The sequence below is a fragment of the Ursus arctos genome, unplaced genomic scaffold (assembly GCF_023065955.2).
Source record: "Ursus arctos isolate Adak ecotype North America unplaced genomic scaffold, UrsArc2.0 scaffold_14, whole genome shotgun sequence".
NCBI classification, from domain to species: Eukaryota; Metazoa; Chordata; class Mammalia; order Carnivora; family Ursidae; genus Ursus; species Ursus arctos.
Genome location: NW_026622808.1, coordinates 67,672,131 through 67,691,832, shown reverse-complemented (window position 1 = coordinate 67,691,832; position 19,702 = coordinate 67,672,131). Strand labels below are relative to the sequence as shown.

The following is a 19,702-nucleotide window of genomic DNA, read 5'->3' as shown; positions in this document are numbered from 1 at the left end:
CCTAGGGTGCCCTCCACAAAGTCCGGCAGCTGGAAAGCGCTTTGGGGCCCGTGGCCTCTCCTGTTACCCACAGTGCAAGTGAGGCACCTCCCCCACCTGGGGGCTCGCGTTCCCCTGCCATTCTGCCTTCGCACCGCAGGCCCCCACCCAGCCCGCCCTGCCCAGACGGCTCACCTCCTTCTCCCGCTTCTCAATGAGCGCCTGCTCGTTCTCCCAGGCAGCCAGGAGCACGTCTTTGTATTCCTCGCAGACAATGTACCCGTCGGTTCTGTAAGCATGCGACACGGATGGCCTTCCGTGAGCCGGCCGCCTGCTCTGGCCTCTCCTGCCCCATGTGGAGGCCAGCAGGCGGCTCCTAAGCCCTCGGGGCCCCATGGGACCTCCGTCCGCAGTCCCGGCCGCAGCTGCTGACAGACACCGGCCGTGCGGGAGGCACACCTGGGGACTCTGGCGCCGCGTCTTCCCCAGCACCCACCGGGGAGAGAGAGGCCACCTAACCAGGAAGCATGCTGACCTTGCTTGGTCCCCCGCCCCCACCCCCAGGAGACGGTTTTCCTCTCGCATCACGAGCGTGCTGTTCCATGGCTTCCGCGGCCTCTGGACGGAGGCGAGTCAGCCAGAGCGAAAGCGTGAAGCAAAAGGTAACGTGTTAAGGCTGACTTGGCAAATCCAGAGTCAAACCCAGAAAACGGCCTCCACCCCCACATCGACTTCCTGCCCCTTCTCCAGGAAGCCCAGCCCTCCTGTCGGCTGCCGCGGAAGGCCCCTCACGCACATGGGATGGGAATAGCCTTTATGGAAATCGAAGCCGGTGATGGCCTGGACGCAGTCGATGTCCAGCTTGCGGGCCACGCGGTGCAGGTTGGGCAGGTTGAGCTGGACACAGCCGACGGGCATCATGCTGGGCAGGAAGAGGTACACGTTCCCGAACTCATTCCGGGGCACCTGCGGGGGGGGGCAGAGCGGCTCCAGCCAGCGGCAGCGTGAAACAGGCCGGCCCTGACCGCACGGAGCGCGGCCCTCACCTTGCCGTCCACAGCCACGGGCGGCTGGTACTCCTCCGTCTGCCACTCGCCGAACAGGCCCAGGTCGTTGTGATCCTGCAGCTGGGGCTCGGCAAGGCGGGCTTTCCGGGCCCGGTTGGAGTAGCCTTTCACCATCTGTGCCGGAGGGACAGCCAGTTTACGGGAGGACTACCGCTTCCGCAGCCCTTACCGAATCTGGGCACCCGTGGCCTCATTAACCTCCACAGCGAACCCGAGATGGGCGTGCTTGTTACCCCTTTACGGCGCCCAGTACCACCGCGACCCCGAGGACCGCCACCGCTAGCCAACACCTAGAGTGCTCCCTGCCCGGGCGCTGCGCCCAGCAAGGCGGTCCCACCACTGTCTCCACTGCACCGATGAACGACCTGGGAGCTGCAAACCATTTGCCTACAGCCACAGTCCCGGGGGCCAGAGCCATGCTTTACCAGCCATGCCACGCTCTCTACTTTGACGGCGGACAGGGTAACTGGGAGTCAGAGATGAAGTCACTGAAGGCCCATGGCCAGGTGAGTGACAGGGCCAGGATTTAAATCCGGGAACTAGCTGTGTCACACCCTGGAAGGCACTGACAGCTTGGGACCCCTCCCACACTCCCCGACCGTGTCTAGTGGCCAGAAGTTTCACTGGGGAGGACAAGCGAGAAGGCTGTAAGGAGAAGTGGGACGCACGCACCGGCCGCTTCTAGTGCAGGGCTTGGCACGTTTTTCTGGAAAGGGTCACGTGCAGCCTGTTTTACAACCCTTAAAAAAATGTCACATCTTGCGTGCTCTGAGAGATCCAGCTTGCAAATTCCCCATTAGAGTAAGATATATTTGAATGCTTTTCTCTTCCTCCAGTCTTTCTCAAGCCAGAAAAGTCAGCCCTGGATTCCTCTCCCGGGCGCGCACTCAGCAGCCCTGAGAGCCGGGGCCTCTGCCCCCCTTACCTTGTAGGGCACTTCTCCCAGCCTCACCACTCTCGCCTGTTTCAGCCACGTGTCGCGCGAGTGCAGGGTATGCACGCAATCCCTGCGGGAGCCAACAGGGGGAGACACAGGACGAACTCCGTTCACAGAGGGCCTGAAGGAGCGCTGTGTGCACAGATGCTCGCCTCACACCGCCTGCCAGAAGGAAGGGCCTTCCAGAAGGAAGGGCTGGGTCCTCCATTCTCTCCTCAGGCCCGGCTCCAGAGGGAACCAGGGGACCCGCGTTAGGCATATGGCTAACCTGGACTTCCTAGCTCCTGGGGGATGTGTCCACTTACAAATCCTGACCTAGATGGAGTTACGGTGCCTGTCTTAGGCTTCATGCCAACGCTTCACCCCTCCTCCCACAGCGGGCGGCCCTTCGCAGCCCGCAGGGGACGAGGGGAAAGGCAGAGCAGTGCAGCGCGTTCCCCACCACTGAGCCAGAGCCTGGCTGCCCAAGGCCTGGTCTGCTGCTAAACACAGGTAGGGGGAGGGACGAGTGTCCAAAGAAGGGGCAGTGAACCCCAAAGACGACTACACGGGAACTATAAGCTAATGAGTGACCACGGAATGAAGATTCACGCACATGGAACAGTCGTAATTCCCGGCAGCCTGTGATCACAGACCGCCTCTGGCTTCGCTCTCCTTCCAGAGCTAAGAGCTGTACCCTGGCCTTGCAAGGCCACCTTCCAATGAGTTCCAACTGCCTTCCTCGCTGAGCCTTGCTTGACGGGGCTCGCTCCTCTCTTGCTCAGTCTGCAGCCCCGCACTCTGGCCGGAGAACCGGCTCCAAGGAGCGAGGGCACTAAGCTCCCTTCCGGTGCGGAAACCAGGCCCTCCAGCTCCCGCCCCGTCTGAGGCTGATGTTCGGCCCAGTCCTGTGCACGTGCGGCATGTGCCTCCTCCGTGCCACAGCCTAGCGGGGTGACCCTGCACAAGCCACCTTCCCTTCCCGAGCCTCGGCGGTGTCCTCTCGGTCAGGGATAATGAGCTCTGCCCTCTCTGCCTGCCAGGCTGCAGGAGGACCGGACACTTTCCGGGCACTGGAGCAGAACCTGTCTGTCCACAGCATCCCTGTCAGGGCTGGGACCTCCACCCGCGCTCCCCCCGGCAGGCTGCACACCTCTGACCGCCCCGAGGAGCAATTATGTCACGGTCCTGTCCTCACACAGAAGGTGGGGGTGGGGAGCAGGTGGGCACTGTCGGGACATTCCCAGGAGAAGAGCGGGGAAGTGGACACAGCCCTGCTAGGATAAATGTCAGCTTCTAAGCACTTCACACCCATCGGGACAGCTATTATCCAAAAACCCGAAAGTAAGTGTTGGCGAGCGTGTGGGGAAACCGGATTCCTCGCACGCCGCTGGGAGGACTGTAAAACAGTGCAGCCGTTGTGGAAGACGGTAGGCTGGTTCTTTAAGAAGTGAAACACGGAATTACCACATGATGCAGTTCCACTTCTGGGCACACACCCAAAAGGAAGGAAAGCAGAGTCTCAAAGAGGCACCTGCACGCCCACGTTCACAGCAGCGTTATTTACAGCAGCCGAAAGGGGAAGCAACGCAAGTGTCCGTCCCTGGAGGCCAGTCACAAGAGGACAAACGCTGCATGACCCCACTGACATACGGTCCCCCAGGGAGTCAAGTGCAGCGAGACGGAGCAGCAGGCGCTGCCGGGGGCAACGGGGAGCTACTGTTTCCCGGGCACGGAGCTGCAGTTCCGGGAGATGACGAAGTTCTGCAGATGGCTGGTGGGGACGGCTGTACGACCCAGGCGCTGTCCTGAACACCACGGACCCGTCTGCTTACACACGGTTACGTGGTCAACTGTGTATTTCACCACCAGGAAACTTGTCCACCTCTGATGCTTTCTGAGGACGGACATGGTGCTCCCGGCGCACCGCGCCTGCACTTTCTTCCCCCGACCCGCTCTCCCCCAGGCACTTGACAAGCCTGTGCCTAGACCTCTACCTACCAGGGCGGCCGGGCCCCGGGGGCCTCTGACTGCCGGGAGCTGGGGCCCTGACCAGGCGTGACGCCTCCTGACCTGGAACAGAAAGCTCAGCCACAGACGCGGAGCAGAGGGGGAGGCGGAGTCCCTGCGGGGCCGCATGCGGGAAGGAGCCCCGCTCAGAGCCCTCCGCCACCTACTCGTGTCATTTCCCTGTTGCCTTGCTGTCTCTTTCTTCTCCCACTTGTTAAGAACATCCTCTACTCTATTTTTTGTCTTTCATTCCAGTATTTTTAAAAGCCACTTCTTTTAGTTATCATTTGTTTTTTAGATGCACATTTTAATTCATTTAATTAACATATCATGTATTATTGGTTTCAGAGGTGGAGGTCAGTGATTCATCAGTCTCACATAACACCCAGTGCTCATTACATCACGTGCCCTCCTTAATGTCCGTCAGCCAGCCACCCTGCCCCCCACGCCCCCCAGCAGCCCTCAGTCTGTTGCCTATGATTAAGAGTCTCATGGTTTGTCTCCCTCATTTTGTCTTATTTTTTCCTCTTCCCCTATGATCCTGTTTTGTTTCTTAAATTCCACATTATCAGTGAGAGCATATGATAACTGTCTTTGATTGACTTACTTCGCTGAGGATAATACCCTCCAGTTCCCTCCACCTCATGGCAAATGGCAAGATTTCGTTTTTTGATGGCTGAGTAGTATTCCACTGTTAATTTCTTTCTTTTGCTATTTTTTCTTGGACAGTTTTGCTTCTATTTTTATTTCTCTCTCACCTTAAATTGACATTAAAATTTTTCGTTTTAGGGGCTCCTGGATGGTGCCGTCGGTTAAGTGTCCGACTCTTTTGATTTCGGCTCAGGCCATGATCTCAGGGTTGCGAGACGGAGCCCCACATGGGGCTCTGCGCTCAGCAGGGAGTCTGCTTGAAACCCTTTTCCTCTACCTCTGCCCCCACCCTGCTCACATGCGCTCTCTCAATAAATAAATAAATCATCTTAAAAATTTTTCTTTTCATTTTGTATATATTTTACATTCTTTTTCTAACTCTTACTCCCTTCCCCTCTTCTTTGGCAATTTTTTTAGTGTGGACAAAATATACATAAAATGTATCATCTTGACTATTTCTAGGTCTGTGGCAGGTCCGTGGCGTTCAGTACATTCACACTATTGAGTAACCGTTCCCACCATGCACCTTTGGAACTTCTCCATCTTCCCAAACAGAAGCTCTGTCCCCATTAAAACATCTGCACCCTTTAATGATCAAATCTTGCATTCCCTCCTTTTGTATGCTTGTGACTTAGATATTATGGGTGTATTTTCTATTGTCCCACATAAACCTTGCTGTACTTTTAAATTTTTCCCCCATAACTTTTTTGTACCTGCTGGTCTTTTAACCCTTGCCGCTTTCATCTTCAAGCTAGAATCCTTCTGCATGTGCCCGCGCCTGCGCACACACCATAAAGCGATCCCCTTTGACAAAGGGCTGACGTAAGCAGCCCCTCCCCCGGAAGCTGCTGGTCCCAGGCCAGCGGGAAGCCCACAGGGCCCCCGGACTGCCTCACGCACCTGGAATAGACGGCTTCTCCACGACAATAGCCGAGAATCGCGGCTGTCTCGGGGTAGATGGCCTCGTACTTCAAGAGGTGCCTCTTGAGCGCGTACAGAGGGTGGTTCTTATACGTGCCAATGACAGTAGGCAAAGGCTGGCCCAGGTGCTTTGCCTGGAACTGCAAAGGCCAGAGAGACAACGCTGAGCAGGCTGGGAAGAGGAGGAGAGGTCTGAGGCGGGTGATCCCTGCACCACCCTGTTCAGGAGACCGTGGAGCAGAGGTTTCACGAGCGTCTGTAGTCGGGTACTAGGCAGGTTTTAGATAAATCAAAAACTACAGAAGCGTGAATCCTGTGGCCTGCGGCAACTCCGAACAAAGTGACCTAACCTATTCGTTCTCGGTGCGCAGACGGCCCTCGTCCTCAGGGAAGACACCGGTTCTCTCCGGGAAGGAGGCCCTACCTACTCTGCAATGCGGGTCTACTTGACCCTGCTCTCCCGGGAACCTCAAACGGGCCGTCCGCGCCGCCTGACTCAGTCCCCTGTGATGAACACTCGTTCTCTCGGCACTTCTGTAAGGATTCCGATTTCTCAGCGGACAATTCCACTGCGGGAATTCACCTGTTCACCAAGGTCTCCCGAGCTTTCCCTGGCGTCTCTTCCACAGCCCCAGCAGACGCGCGCGGACCGGCCACGCGGAGTGCGGGAGCCGGGCTCGGTCGGCGTCCACCGCACACGCTTTCATTAGTCAGTCGTGACACCATCGACACGATTCCCGCTCACCCTGTCGCATCTAGGTCAAATGCACCAGGAACACCCCCTCTCAACGCAGAGGGAGCCGCACCGCTCCGGGGACGCTAAACAAACCCATGCTTCTCCCGTCCCGACAGAGTGGGACCCCCGCGTCGGCAGATCCGGGCAAGCGCCGAGGTCCCCCGACACGACCTTCACGCACAAGGAGCTCGGGTCGGCGGGCGGTGCTAGCACACCGAGTAGCGGTCTGTCTCCCAGGCACCCTCCCAGGTCCCTTTCTTCCCAGGAATGTTCTAGATCCAAGAAGTGTCTGTGTGTGGGCTTCTGTGAGTGCACTCGGGGCTTGTGCGGGGCAGGGAGACAAGCGGCCACTGCATTCATGAGTTTTGTCTTCGTTCACTCTGCAATTTATATGGCCGCATAAACTATTTTAAAGCTCCAAATTTAGAGCGAGGCAATAATTAAAAGTATGCTGTGTAACGGCTTTGAAGCCAGACAGACGTGGGTTCAAATACCGAGGCAGCTGATCTCAGATCCTCCCTTCCTAACTGGTAACCCTAAGGCGACAGCCACCCCGGGTCTGCAGTACTGTGATAATTCCAGGGGATCACACACAAAGATACCCCCACACGGGGCCGGGCATATACAAGGGGCGACAAGATGGGCCTTGGAGCCCGCGGCAGCCGCGGCCTTACCTCTGAGTCTTCCTTCTTCTCCCTCTCCACCAACGGGCTCTGGTACGGTCTCAAGGTTTCAGCCCACCACTTGGCATCGACCCGGCACTTGCGGGTCACAGTCATCCAGGCGGGGTCGTACCTCTGGGTGACATCCCGGACCCAGCCATCACCGTCGATGCCCACCACGTAGGTCATGGGCTTGGTGGCGTACTTGTAACAGGTCAGAGCCTGGCCCACCACACCATGCACACAGTCCACACACACCCACTTTTCCTCCTGTTCACAGAACACCTCTAGCCACTGGTCTACACCAGCTGCCTTCCCTCTTTCTGCCCCCTCGCCATCACTGGAGATTTTCTTGCCTCGCTTACTCTTATTGCTTGAAGAGCTCGTGGATGCTGCTGGAAAGCTGGGGTGCTTAGAATGCCTTCCACGTTGGGTCCTGGAGTCATTCTTGGACCCTGCCTTTGTCCTCTGGGGGGCTGGGGCCCTCCTCTGCCTGGAAAGGCCAGGCTCAGAATCCTCATCAGATGAATGATGGGCTTCCCCACTGGAAAGCTCGAAGTCAGAGCCGCTGCTGACCTTGTCACTCCCACTCTCTTCTTTGTAAGACACCTTGGAGGCCACCTGCCGCTCCCGGCCATGCCGACGTCTCCAGGTGTCCTCCTGCTGCCCTCCTGCCTTGTGCTCTTCCTCCCCGCTGCAGGAGGGCTCTCTCCGCTTCTTCCCGACCGCGGCTGCCTTGCTCCTCTTCCCTTTGGCACTTGGACCTCCAGGGCCCTTAGAAGACGTGTCCTCCTGCCTGGTTCCTTTGCTGGTCTCGGGTTTGGTTTGGCTTTCTGGAACTGGGCTGCGAGTTTCCAAGGAGCCTCCAGGACTCTCTGCTGATGTCTCCTTGGGAGCTTTCTTTCCCTTAAACAGAACAGGAAATACTGTTTTTTCTTTTTGTGCTCAGGATGATAGAGATCCTACAATCTGCCAGGGCTAAGTCACTACACGGAACCAACACACCCAGGATGTCCCCAGCTCAGACAGGGTCGGGCCTGGCCGGCAATGCTTTAGGAATGTTAAGAATGTGTTCACTAAAATCTGGGGCATCTTAGCTAAGCCACAATGTAAGTCTTTGCGCTCTAGAGCCCAGGGGGGTGGGGAGGGAGTACAGGAAACAGATAATCCAGTTCTGCTTCTCGTTTGTTCTGTGGTTTCAGTCAACTATCTATACATTTATTTACATTTCTCAAATATGTATTACGTATGTGTAAACCTCTGAGTCTCGGTTTCCTGGGCAATAACACCCACCTCGCACATAACGCAACCTGCGAACAGATACTGACGGACTTGGTGAATGTGCCGCATTAAGATTATGGACTGAAATCCACGTCCGGACCACTAGGTTTCAGACGGTGCCGGCAGCGAGGCTGGTGCCGGGCCTCCTGCTCAGATGACGGCAGAACGCAGAGTCCCTCTCCCGCTACCACTCCGCACGGCCGGGGAGGAGGACAGGGCCATTGCGCTGTGTCATGAGGCAGAAACTAACCCATCAGGGAGCCAGGACCTCTCTCGGGCCCCTCTGTGCACACCAGGCTCGGGCTGCTGAAGGCCCACTGGTGTCCGGTCTTCCCAACACAGGGGAGGCCCACGCTCCATGAAAGCCAACCCATAAAAACAGCCTGATGACCAATTTTTTTGTTGTAAGTCTGATCATGCCTCCCTCCCCACGGAGCCAACTACCCTTGGGGAGAACCCCACCTTCGCTGTGGGTAACTTCAGAGGAAGCGGCTGCAGAGACAGCACCAGTCGGGTCGGGAGCTGCAGGGCCCGGAGGATCAGTAAAAATATCTGCGGGGAAAAAGAATGACGCGTTCATCCTAAGAATCCGAGATTTAACTAATTCCATGGCGTCTGTTGTGGTAGTTTTTTTGTAACAGTGAAAATTAGAAACAACCGAATACAGGAGCCTGGAACGCGGCACACTATTAAAAATGATGCCAAAGAGATTTGTCTCTGTAGAAAAATGGGAAGACGTTCACGACACAGTAGAGGAAAAAAGAAGTTTGGTTTTTAATATGTAATGTTAATTTTTGTTTAAAAAAAAAAAGCATATAAACTTGTATGTGTATTTAGAAAAGAGCCTGTTTTGGGTGTTTACAGGCGATTTTTTCCAGCTTACCTATCTCCCGTACTCAACGTGTGTGTGCTTACGATTAAAATCAAACAATGAAATGAAAGATCACTTCGAGAAGAAGTAGAAAACACCGCTGTACCAGATCTCCAAAGTCTATTCCATCTACCGTTCCCCCCACGAGTCTTTCCACCGGAGGCTGCAGTTCTGAAATTCTGTTCACCTGTAGGGAGGGGAGCCTCCCCAGGGGAATGAACCCCCGAAACGGCGGCCGTGAGAGCGCCTGAGCAAGCCCGTCCCGCAGCGTCTCGTGAGTTACCGTAAGGCCCGACGGAGCGAGCCACACACAGGAGCCCACGGTTTCTGGGAAACGCTGCGTTACAACGAAAACAATAATGACTTCTGCCGACTTCTTTGGGAGTTAAAAGCAGCTGGTGGGTGGGGGGGTGAGAAAACATCAAAGAAACCCAAATCGAGGGACACTAAAAATTCCTAAGCAGTCCTCCGAAAAGTGTCAAGATAGGGAGGACGAGGGAAGACCAAGGCTGGAGCAGACGAAGGAGTCACGATGGCTGAAGGCAGTTAGAAGTAACCCACATGCCGACGGCCAACCGCTTGTGGACGAGGGTGCCGAGGCCATGCAATCCCCACTGAGAGACTTGTCTCTCCAACCAGTGGTGAAGATAACACAACAAACAGCTGGAAGAAGAGTCTCGTGGACAAAGGGCCTGGGACAACTGGACGCCTACATGCAGAAAGGAGCGTCGAACACTGACCTCACAACACACATAAACATGAACTTAAAACAGATGAAAGAGCCGAAACTGTAAAACTCTTAGAGGAAAACATAAGGGGGAACAATTTCATGACCTTCGACGTGGCAATGGATTCTTAGCTATGATACCAGAAGTGTAAGGAATAAAAGACAAACAGAAAAAGCAGACTTCATCAAAATTAAAACTTCTGTGCCTCAACAGACTTTCTCCAGGAAAGGAAAAGACAACCTACAGACAGGAGAAAAATACTTGCCTATTTCCGAGAGGGAATTAGTATCTAGAATATAGAAAGAACCCTCACAACTGAACAACAAAAAGACAAAGAACCCAATTAAAAAACGAGCATAGGATTTGAACAGACCTTTCTCTAGGGAAGACATTCTAATGGCCAACATGCACATGAAGCTAAGCGAAGCTAAGCATCCCGAGTCACCAGGGAAATGCAAACCCAATCCACACGGAGCTACCACGGCACGCCTATTAGGACGGCTCGAATAAAAAAGAAAAAAGGAAAATACAAGTGTTGGAGAAGACCTGGAGAAACTGGAGTCCTTGTACATTGCTGGTGGGAATGTAAAATGGCGTGGCCGCCGTGGAAAAGTCTGACAATTCTTCAAAAAGCTAAACAGAAAACGACCCAGCAACTCCACCCCTGGGAATATACCCAAAAGAATGGAAAACAAGTACTCAAGTACGTACACGTGTATGGTAATAGTCTTTACGAGAGCAAGAGGTGGAAACAACCTAAATGTCCATCAACTAACGAATACACAAAGCGGTCTCTCCAGACAACAGGATGATATTCAGCCAGAAAAAGAAACAAAGTGCTGACACGCTACAACATGGACAGACCTTGAAAACGCTAGGCTAGGTTGAAAGCAGCCAGACACAAAAGGTCAAATGATCCTTCCTCCACGTAAAACATCCAGATTATGTAAATCTGTAGGGACAGAACACAGACTGTGGCTGCCAGGTGCTTGAGGGAGACAGAGGAGGGAGCAGAATGGGGAGTAACTACTTCATGGGCACACGGTAGACTTTTAGAAGGGATAAAACATTTTGGAAACACAGGAACAGAGTTTGGGAGAATAATACTCAAATATTAATGCTTTTCCCTGGGTGGTGGTATGAGGGCACTATCACTGGCTGAGTCAGGTATCTTAAAGAGTTTTTCAAGACGAATCAGAAGAGAGGTAAAGATGTCAGTCATTTGGGCTTTTAAGATCCAAGAAGTCTGGTCTTTCCTTAAACAAACAGAAAAGCTGGGGCTCAGATCTAAGTATAGGTAATGAACAGGAATCTTCCAGGGGATAAAGCCATGTTTCTACTTCTATTTTCGGTAGACCGAACTCTCCTCACTGCACCGCTGGCGGCCAACGTCACTTCTCAAACTGGAATGTAGGGAAACGCTTTCTAACAGATTTTAGCAGACAAGGTTGGAAAAAACATTTCCTTGGGACTTCTGAACATAATTTTTGAATAGTTAATGGAAACAATTCTAGGGCACCTGACCAAAAATTAAGTACTTACTACTCCAGGACACCAAACGACAGGGTGCAGGCTTTCCACCCACATACTGGTCCCCAACCTGACTCCAGTGCTTACCAGCGGAAAGACCCTGAGAAAGTTCTTTGGCCTCTCTGAGCTTCAGAACCCACTTTTTATTTTACGAGGACTGAATAAGGAAGGACACGTGTAACACCGGAATGGTATCTGGCACGTGACTGCCATGGCCATTAGCTCACCATACTAAAAAACAGTGCTGCCATGAGGAATCACTTACGTGGACCAACTCTTCATCATCCCGCGCCGAGTAAATAGCGAACCTCCTTTCCAATGTAGTCTGCAGACCATCGCCCTCGTTGGTTGACAGGTCTGCATTGACTGTAAATGTACCAATGAACCTGGAGAGACAGACACCAGGCGTTCCCCATGTCACAGGTCAGGGTGAAGAGAACGCTTGCTATCCTTTTACAGCCAAGGAAATCAGACAGGAGGGTCTTGGAAGAGAATCGTGAGCCTTGCCTGCCTCTGCTCTCATCTTCCCGGTCTGTGTGACTGAGCCTGGCTCGCCCCTGAAGACCCCGGCAGACTTCACACCCCCGGGAGCCTTCCTACACCCCCCGCTGCTCCGTGCCCCTACAGGGCCCAGCAGACCTCCTCCGAGCACCCCTCACGTGACCCTGATTACCGGGTCTTGCTCTTCCAGGGCAGAGATCGTGCCTGACGTGTCTCTAACTTCAAGGCTGTGCCCACGGCCCGGCATATAAAATCCCCTCGGGGAAGGTCTGTGGAACTGCCCTGCCCCCAGCCTCTGAGAGACACAAGTCCTACACGAGGGTCTGCAGGACGGGCAGGAGGGCCATACCATTTCACCAGGTTTGACAGGTAGCCGGCGTCCACGTCGTGCGGTGGCACTCTGGTAAAGCGAGCCGGGATGATGGACAGGCCGACAGCAAGCAGATCGGGCTGGCTGCAGGTGTGACTGCGATAGAAACCGTTTGCCAGCAGGCACAACAGGTGAACCTGGGAAGAAGGGGAAGGTGGGAGGCTGAGAACTGGCGGGGTTTCTGCTGTCAAACTGAGAGACATTTTGTGGGCAGGAATTATCTGTTGTTATTTCTACACACGAGGAAGAAAAAATCCCATTAGCTATTTCCCAAGACTATGTCTTTCACCCTGTCTTCTCCCTGGATACTTATTCCCTCAAAGAGTTAACCAAATCTCAAAACTGCAGAATATAAACTTTTTTTTTTTTTTAAGATTTTATTTATTTGACAGAGAGACAGCCAGCGAGAGAGGGAACACAGCAGGGGGAGTGGGAGAGGGAGAAACAGGCTCCCACGGAGGAGCCTGATGTGGGGCTCAATCCCAGACGCCGGGATCACGCCCTGAGCCGAAGGCAGACGCTTAACGACTGAGCCACCCAGGCGCCCCTAAACTTCTTTTTTTTAAGAGGTCTTTCTTTTAGATATTTCCTGCGGGATTTATGGATGATGCCCAGCAACGTCTGGGACCTGCTCCAGAAAGATCAGGAGGCAGAGCTGAGTGGGGGGAGAGAAGGGAGAGACCCGCCATTAGCTGTCCAAGCTGGGGGACGACGCGGGTTCACCACACGGCCCTCTGCCCTTCCCTGGGTGCTGGACCCAGCCTCCTCCGCTGCAGACCCAAGGCCGGCCGGCCCCCCACCTGAGCTCCAACCGCCCCCCAACCTCCGGAGATGACCATGTAGCCCCTCGCCACCTCCTCCACAACCTTATCCCCTCTTCCCTTCAAAACCGGCTGCCTTCCTCCCCACCTCTGACCTCCCCATTTCAGTCAATGGCTCCGCTCTTCTCCCCTTGCTTAAGCTTCCCATCTTGGAGTCATATCACTCCTTCATTTCATCTCTTCCAAGAAGTACAAGCAGCACAGCTATCTCCCGTGCTCCTCAGGCCTCGGGGAGGCGGGTGTCTCCTCACTGCCCCTGCTCTGTGCTCATCTCTCTCCAGAGTTCCGCGGCTGCTGCAGACACACCGTCTCTTCCAGCCCTGCCAGCTCTCCCCGCTGCGGCTGCCCGCGGCCGATCAGAGCGGACCCCAAGCGCCCGTCCCTCTCGCCACGGGCCACCAACGCACACACCCTCTGAACGTGGTGCGGGCAGCCTCCCCCGCCTCCGTCCTCCCCCCACCACTCCCCGCTGGCCTTTCTCTTACATAAAGCCGCCTTCCTCAGCCACTCGACCCACACCGATCCCTTTCCTCGTTCTGAGTCTTGAATTTCCTGTTTTGAAGTCTGTCTTGTTCCATCGGTGAGATCAGACTCTCCTTAATGGCAGGAAATAAGCTTTATACAAGTCTCTATCCCCACAACGCCAAGAACCTCGCTAGGTCCGTAATACGGCTCAATCGCTGCCCCCTGAAGTCAAAGGCACCGTCTCTTCAGCGGTGGTGGGAACCGAGGTTATGAAGCAGGTGGAAGAAGGGAAGGAGGGAGAGTGCCTGTGCGTCTGGCCCTGCCATGTGCCGGGCCTCCGCTCTGGACTTCGCGTGTCCTATGTGCTCCATCCCCACAACCCCCTCCGAGGCAGGGACTATCACCCCCCCACCCCCCGCCAAGGATGAGGAAACCAAGGCTCAGGGAGACAAAGAAACTCGCCAAGGTCACGCGGTGCGTAGAAGAGCCCAACAAAGCCAGGCCTGACTGAGAACTGAAGTTGCGTGCACCACGCCGCCCTGCCCTGACGGAGAGGACACTGTCCCTTCGCCCCCGGCCCTTACCTTGTGCGTGTCCTCACGGACTTCTTTACTGAAACGTTTCATCATCCTCCGAAGATAGGTCTCAAACTCCACTTTTATCCTTTCACTGCCGTGCATGTTAAAAAATCCGAGAATGAAGTGGGAGACTGACCCCTGACCCCAGCCCCCAGTCACGTGTCACGGCTCGTGAACCGCGCTCCTGGTTCTCCTGCATGAGGCTGTGCTACTCGGGCAAAGCTGCAAGCTGGCTGTCTTCCACAGGCTTTTCCGCCCCTTCTCACCTGCACACCTTGGCTCGGGGCAGTCTCCACCCGTCACGCCTCACGGACATGCTGTGAAGCGCACATCCTCCCAGGAGTCCTCCCTGCCTGCCCGACCCCCCGACTGCGGATTCCCTCCTAATCCGTACCAGTACTTCCGTGCTAACTGGTGCACACTCACTTCTCTGGTGCTGTGCAGCTGTTAAATCTTTCGTGCCTGTGTCCCATGCGTCTATCCTCCTCCTTCGTGCCTAATAATGTGCCCATCACAGAGTGGGGCTCATTTGCCAGTTAACCACCAGGCATGGTGCTCACATCCCGCAATGGCCCCGGGGATCCTGGGATGGAATGGGGGCTCCCTGCCTCGAATGGCTCAGTGTGATGTGGTGCGAAAGCATGAGTGCCGAGTTGGCCGGACAGGGATTTAGATCTTGGCTCATCCGCTTCCTGGCTGAGTGGCTCCTGAAATGTTAATTTCTCTGAGCCTCCACATCCTCATTCACACACTATCTTCAAGTTTAAGACAATGGACACTCTGAAAAGTCCTCGGCACACAACAGATGCTCAACACTAAGAGTTTCCTCTTCCCATGTCCTGCCCCCGCTAGAGGACAAACCAAGATTCTCGTTCAAGTCCTCAAGGGGAACCCAGGGCTCTCACCTAAGGCTCCTGGCCACACTGGTACTCGGCCCCAGTCTCCTATGTGTTTCTCAAAAGCTTTTGTTAAGTAGCAGCTCTTCCTCACTTTGTGTGACAGGAATCTAGAGACAAGTGCCTAATCTTACCTTCTTTCCCTTGCTTTTGCCTGCTGGGGTGTTTCAATCTCTATCTCCACTGGTTTCACAGGCAAGACGGATTTAGAGAAGGCTGCATCTTCTCCCACGTCACCTGGCACAGGCTCACCAAGTTCTAGCAACAATAATTTTTTAAAATCAGTAGTAACAGGGGCACCTAGGTGGCAGAGTCGAGGAAGTGGCCAAATCTTGGTTTGAGCTCAGGTCCTGATCTCAGGGTTGTGGGATCAAGCCCCGCCATCAGGCTCCATGCTCAGCGTGGAGTGTGCTTGAGCTTCTCTCTCGCTCTCCCTCTGCCCCTCCCGACTGCACCCTCTCTCTCTCCCTCTCTCAAAATAAATACATAAAACCTTTCTTAAAAAATCACTAACAACGATAGCTAGCATACTGAACAAAAAGGAGGTTCTGCAGGGAGTGAAGAACAGATGCAAGGAAGGAGACCGCTACTCCTACAATGCTGAGTATCTCAAAAATGCCACAGACTGCACTATTTTACATTTATTTCTCATTTAACTTGAACAACCCAGAGAAACAGCCCTTAGAGGAGGAAACTAAGGCCCAGAGACACTGAGCTGAATTAGATCCAGACTCTGGTATCAAGGAGCTGATGCTCACGTGTGTTTTGGTAGAGACTTAGTCTTCCCCAAGAGAAAAAAAACAAAAAACAAAGAAGAACAATTTCCTATTCTGTATTACTACCATCCCGCATATCACAATTTGCTTCACACAGGCCATGATTTAGGGGTCTTCCACCCCCAATCGCAATCTTATAATGATAAGGAATGCATGTTTATCCTCTCCATTGCTTGTGAACGCTAGCTGAAATAAACTGATTCGCTGACCTGGATCTCACTGTGAACTTCGTTAGCAGAGGACCCTTTAAAGAGGCTCTGGGCCCAGAAGCAGTGACACCCCATTGGTGATGAACGCACCTAATGCCAAGATCTGGTTTCTACACACCAGTCACTAATGAAATGAGCCAGGGCCTCTGGGAGAAACAAAGGTTGATTATAGGTCTGGAGCAAGAAGAGGACAGGATGGGCCTGGAACATCTTCTTGTGCCAGAAAACAGAACATTTCAGAGAAAGAGCCCATGTCAAAAGGACACAGGAAGGTAGCTGGCTTAAAGGAGCTCTCACTAGCCAAATCCAGGACAATCTGAAGATCAGAAAGTAGAATGATGGTAACACATAACATATTTGAGTTTTAAAAATATCTCTAAGTCCATAGTGATACTCAGAATAAATACAATTCCTAGAGAGCTCTTCTTTACAGATCAAAGCCACTGATGAACGCACATGAAGTGAGATTCAGGAAGTTCCACTCTGCGGCGCTCAATACTTGTATCTCTGATTCAGTTAAAATCAATGCATACTAGAAACTTCTAAGTAAAAGTTACTGGAGAATAAGATACACAGAATCGGAGTAGCACCTGAGATGGTTAATTACAGGGGGAAAAAGTACCTTCACATTGTCGCAATCTGGCAGAAGCACCCCGCATGGTCACACCTAGCATCACTGGTGGGGCACACTGACATTAGGAGCCTCTTAATGGAGGCAGTATCGGGTACGAAGCTATGACATATTCTTGACCCCCCCAAAAAAGGTTTAACCTAAATTCGATCAAGCCCTAACTTACAGTTTATTAGAAACCAGGGGATATGGAAACACGTTTACCACCCCCTTGAGATGCCTGTTTATCAGACAACACTAGAATGTGAGACATCCCACAAATGAAGTGGCCAGGACTCTTCAAAAACAGCAGTGCCACAAAAAGCAAAAGAAGGTGCTGGGTGAGGCGCGCTGTTCTAGACTAAGGAGGCAGACGAAGGAGGTAAACCTCACGTCTTGATTAGATCCTGCATTAGAAACAAACAACAGCTGTGAAGGATATTTCTGTAACAATTAGGGGCTTTTCGCTTTCTGACGTGTGAAAATATTTTATCATGCAGGAGAATGTCTCAGTCTTAGGAAATGCAGGAAGTATTTACAAGTGAAACGCCAGGATGTCTGTGACTTACATTCAATGGTTCCACGGTGCATATGTACCGAGAGAAAGACACATTCACTAGGGCAAGTGTTACATTACTGAATCTAAGTGAAGAGTCCGTGTACTACATTTTCAAGTTTTTTGGTATGTTTTCAAAAATCACTTTCAAAATCGAAAGCTGGGATAAAGTTAGGCTAGACAGAAGGAGTCAGGGATGGTAACATTAGCTGCCATTTATCGTGAGCATATGATGCTTTAGGCCCATTACATCTGCAAACCTTTCCTCCTCCCCTACGATCCCGCAGCCTCGCCTGTGCACAGCTCACGGTGAGCACTCAGTGCTTGCCGAACGCTATCGGTGACAGAACTCCGCTCTGACAGGTCGGTGCACTTCTCACGCAGCTGTACAAGCGCCAAGGCGGGGCTCTGAACCCAGATCTCACTACTCTCAAAGCCCGTGCGCCTTCTGCGAAATGCTGCTGCGTCTCTATTCCACGATCCACTCCGCTGGCAGCCGCGAGAGGAAGAGAATATACGACCTTCTTTGGTGACCTAGTTATGAATTTCTCCTTCCATCAAAAGCAAGTCCCTGCTGCAACCTTGTTTGGTCTTAGTTAGTTTCACAAGGAAACAACAGGACTGCAACTAAGTGACATGAGTGCAAGCAGACTCAAACGGAAAAGCAGATCACACAGCTCTGGTTTACCTTCGACCTCTTCCCAATCATCTTCGCTTTCTTCCTCATCGTCTCCTTCACAGCTGCCTTTGTCCGCAGGAGCCTCTCTCCGTGGGGGCTGTGCCTTCTTGCGGCCCTTTGCGAAGTCCCTGTGTGAAGATCACAGGAGGGCAGGTGAAGAAGGCCCACACATCCTAGTGCTACATTTAAGCTACATGGAATCCTAAGGACTCTTCTACTGTTTACTGAGAACCTGTTGCAATTGTTTAAAGATAATGGGTGAGCTCTGAGCCTCATTCCCTCCCTCACTGTGGGTCTCGAGGGCTCCTCGAGACGGGCTGTAATCACCAGTCTCATACTATTATGTGCTGTCAAACAGAAAGAATGCAATGAACCTACAGCCGAGAGCTGTGTGAGGGAAAACACAGCTATGCCTGGAAGCGGTACAGGAAAAGTTAGAAGAAACCTAACAATGTGAGTTCCAGAAGTAAAAGCTGTGGTATGTATTACATATGCGTAGGCGGACACCACACTGAGGACGAGGGCATTCACATGCGCCGATCACACCATGAACCAGCTCGGATGACTGTTTCTCCCCACCTCTACGATGTAAGGAGACAGAAGCTGGTAGAATTCTAACCTCGAGGTATGTGGGGATGTGTCCACACACAGGTATGTCGCAAATCACAACAAAAGCATGGATAGCTAGCCAGTTAAGTAGGTAACTACGCAGATAAGCAGCTAGCTGAATATTGGCCGAAGACGCAATGGTTGCTAACATGTAACCCATTTTTGCAATTTCATATGTAAAATGAGTTCAGAGCACAGTGACTTTTAGCTTTCTAACGTTTGATGTGTGGTATCAAGTGAGAACATTATCTAAGATTTGAGCTCAGGCATTTAAAATAACCAATCCTAGTCTTCAGCTGTAAAAATACATGCATTCCCTTTGCAGGCGACCACTTTCAGCACCACAGAAACAAAACTTTCTCCTTAGAATAAATGTAGTGGAAATGTCCATGTGCTATGGATTTATAGCAGTCGACTCTCAACAGAGACGGCAAGGGGGGCCCAGAGCTCTAACTGGCAGCATCCTGGTAAATGCGTACATGGTTTTCTCTGGAGAAAGAATTCAACTAGTGGGGAGAGGCGACCGGGAAGCAGGAACCTCAGAGGCAGGCTTTCTCAGGAAAAGTCTAAGGGAAAAGGAGAGATGACCTGAGTGGAAAATTCCCATGCTTCCTCATGACCTCATTCCCCACGCTGACCCTCTCCTGGGCTGCCTTCCTCTGCTAGGACTGAGGCTGCTGGGAAAGCCAGCACTAAGACGGAAGACTGCTTTCTGAAGGAACTACTACCTCTCTGTTCTTCCTCTTCCTTCCCTCCCCACAGCTTTTCCGGGAGGTGGACCATCAAGTCATCACTGGACCTGTAGTCACTGTTCACTGCCTATTACTATGCATGCTCGTTCAACCGCAAAAATCCTGGCTCGGTTTCTGCCAAAGAAAAGGCCCTGCCCTAGATGCCACAGGGCCTACAAACACGAACCAGGCGTGGTTCCAGGCCTCGGAGAGCTTGCAGGGAAGTAAGCAGGGGCACGTGGCCTGGGCACAAGTAAGTGCGAGAAATCAGTGAAGACTGTCGAGTGGATGGATTCTGACCCCCATCTTCAAGGTGGAAGAAAGCATTCCAGGCGGAAGGAAGGACAAGCACGATTCAGAGGGAGCAAAGTCTGAGCACGTGGCGAGTGAGTGACAAGAAGTCCAGCTGGGCGCGAGTGGCGTGAACCTGAGAGCAGTACAAGAGAAAGCTGGAATGGCAGGCCAGTATTTTAGGTATGTAGTCATCGCTGCGCAGTGGGAAGAGCACTGGACCAGGAGTCAGAAGGCCTAAGTCTCATCTGGTTTTTG

General features: G+C 52.9%; 1 protein-coding gene across 1 annotated transcript in view; it reads right to left on the bottom strand.

Annotated features, from left to right (window-relative positions):
• The window catches only part of XPC (XPC complex subunit, DNA damage recognition and repair factor), a 28,869-nt gene that overhangs the window by 2,539 nt on the left and 6,628 nt on the right, over positions 1-19,702 (bottom strand). The window contains exons 3-14 of the mRNA XM_026501437.3: positions 17,823-17,941; positions 15,118-15,241; positions 14,094-14,178; positions 12,203-12,360; positions 11,618-11,738; positions 8,686-8,775; positions 6,955-7,848; positions 5,524-5,684; positions 1,972-2,053; positions 1,026-1,160; positions 776-945; positions 175-268 (exon numbers count right to left, since the gene is read on the bottom strand). Coding sequence (XP_026357222.2) covers positions 175-268; positions 776-945; positions 1,026-1,160; positions 1,972-2,053; positions 5,524-5,684; positions 6,955-7,848; positions 8,686-8,775; positions 11,618-11,738; positions 12,203-12,360; positions 14,094-14,178; positions 15,118-15,241; positions 17,823-17,941 — 2,233 coding nt within the window. The remainder of the gene's footprint in view (positions 1-174; positions 269-775; positions 946-1,025; positions 1,161-1,971; positions 2,054-5,523; positions 5,685-6,954; positions 7,849-8,685; positions 8,776-11,617; positions 11,739-12,202; positions 12,361-14,093; positions 14,179-15,117; positions 15,242-17,822; positions 17,942-19,702) is intronic.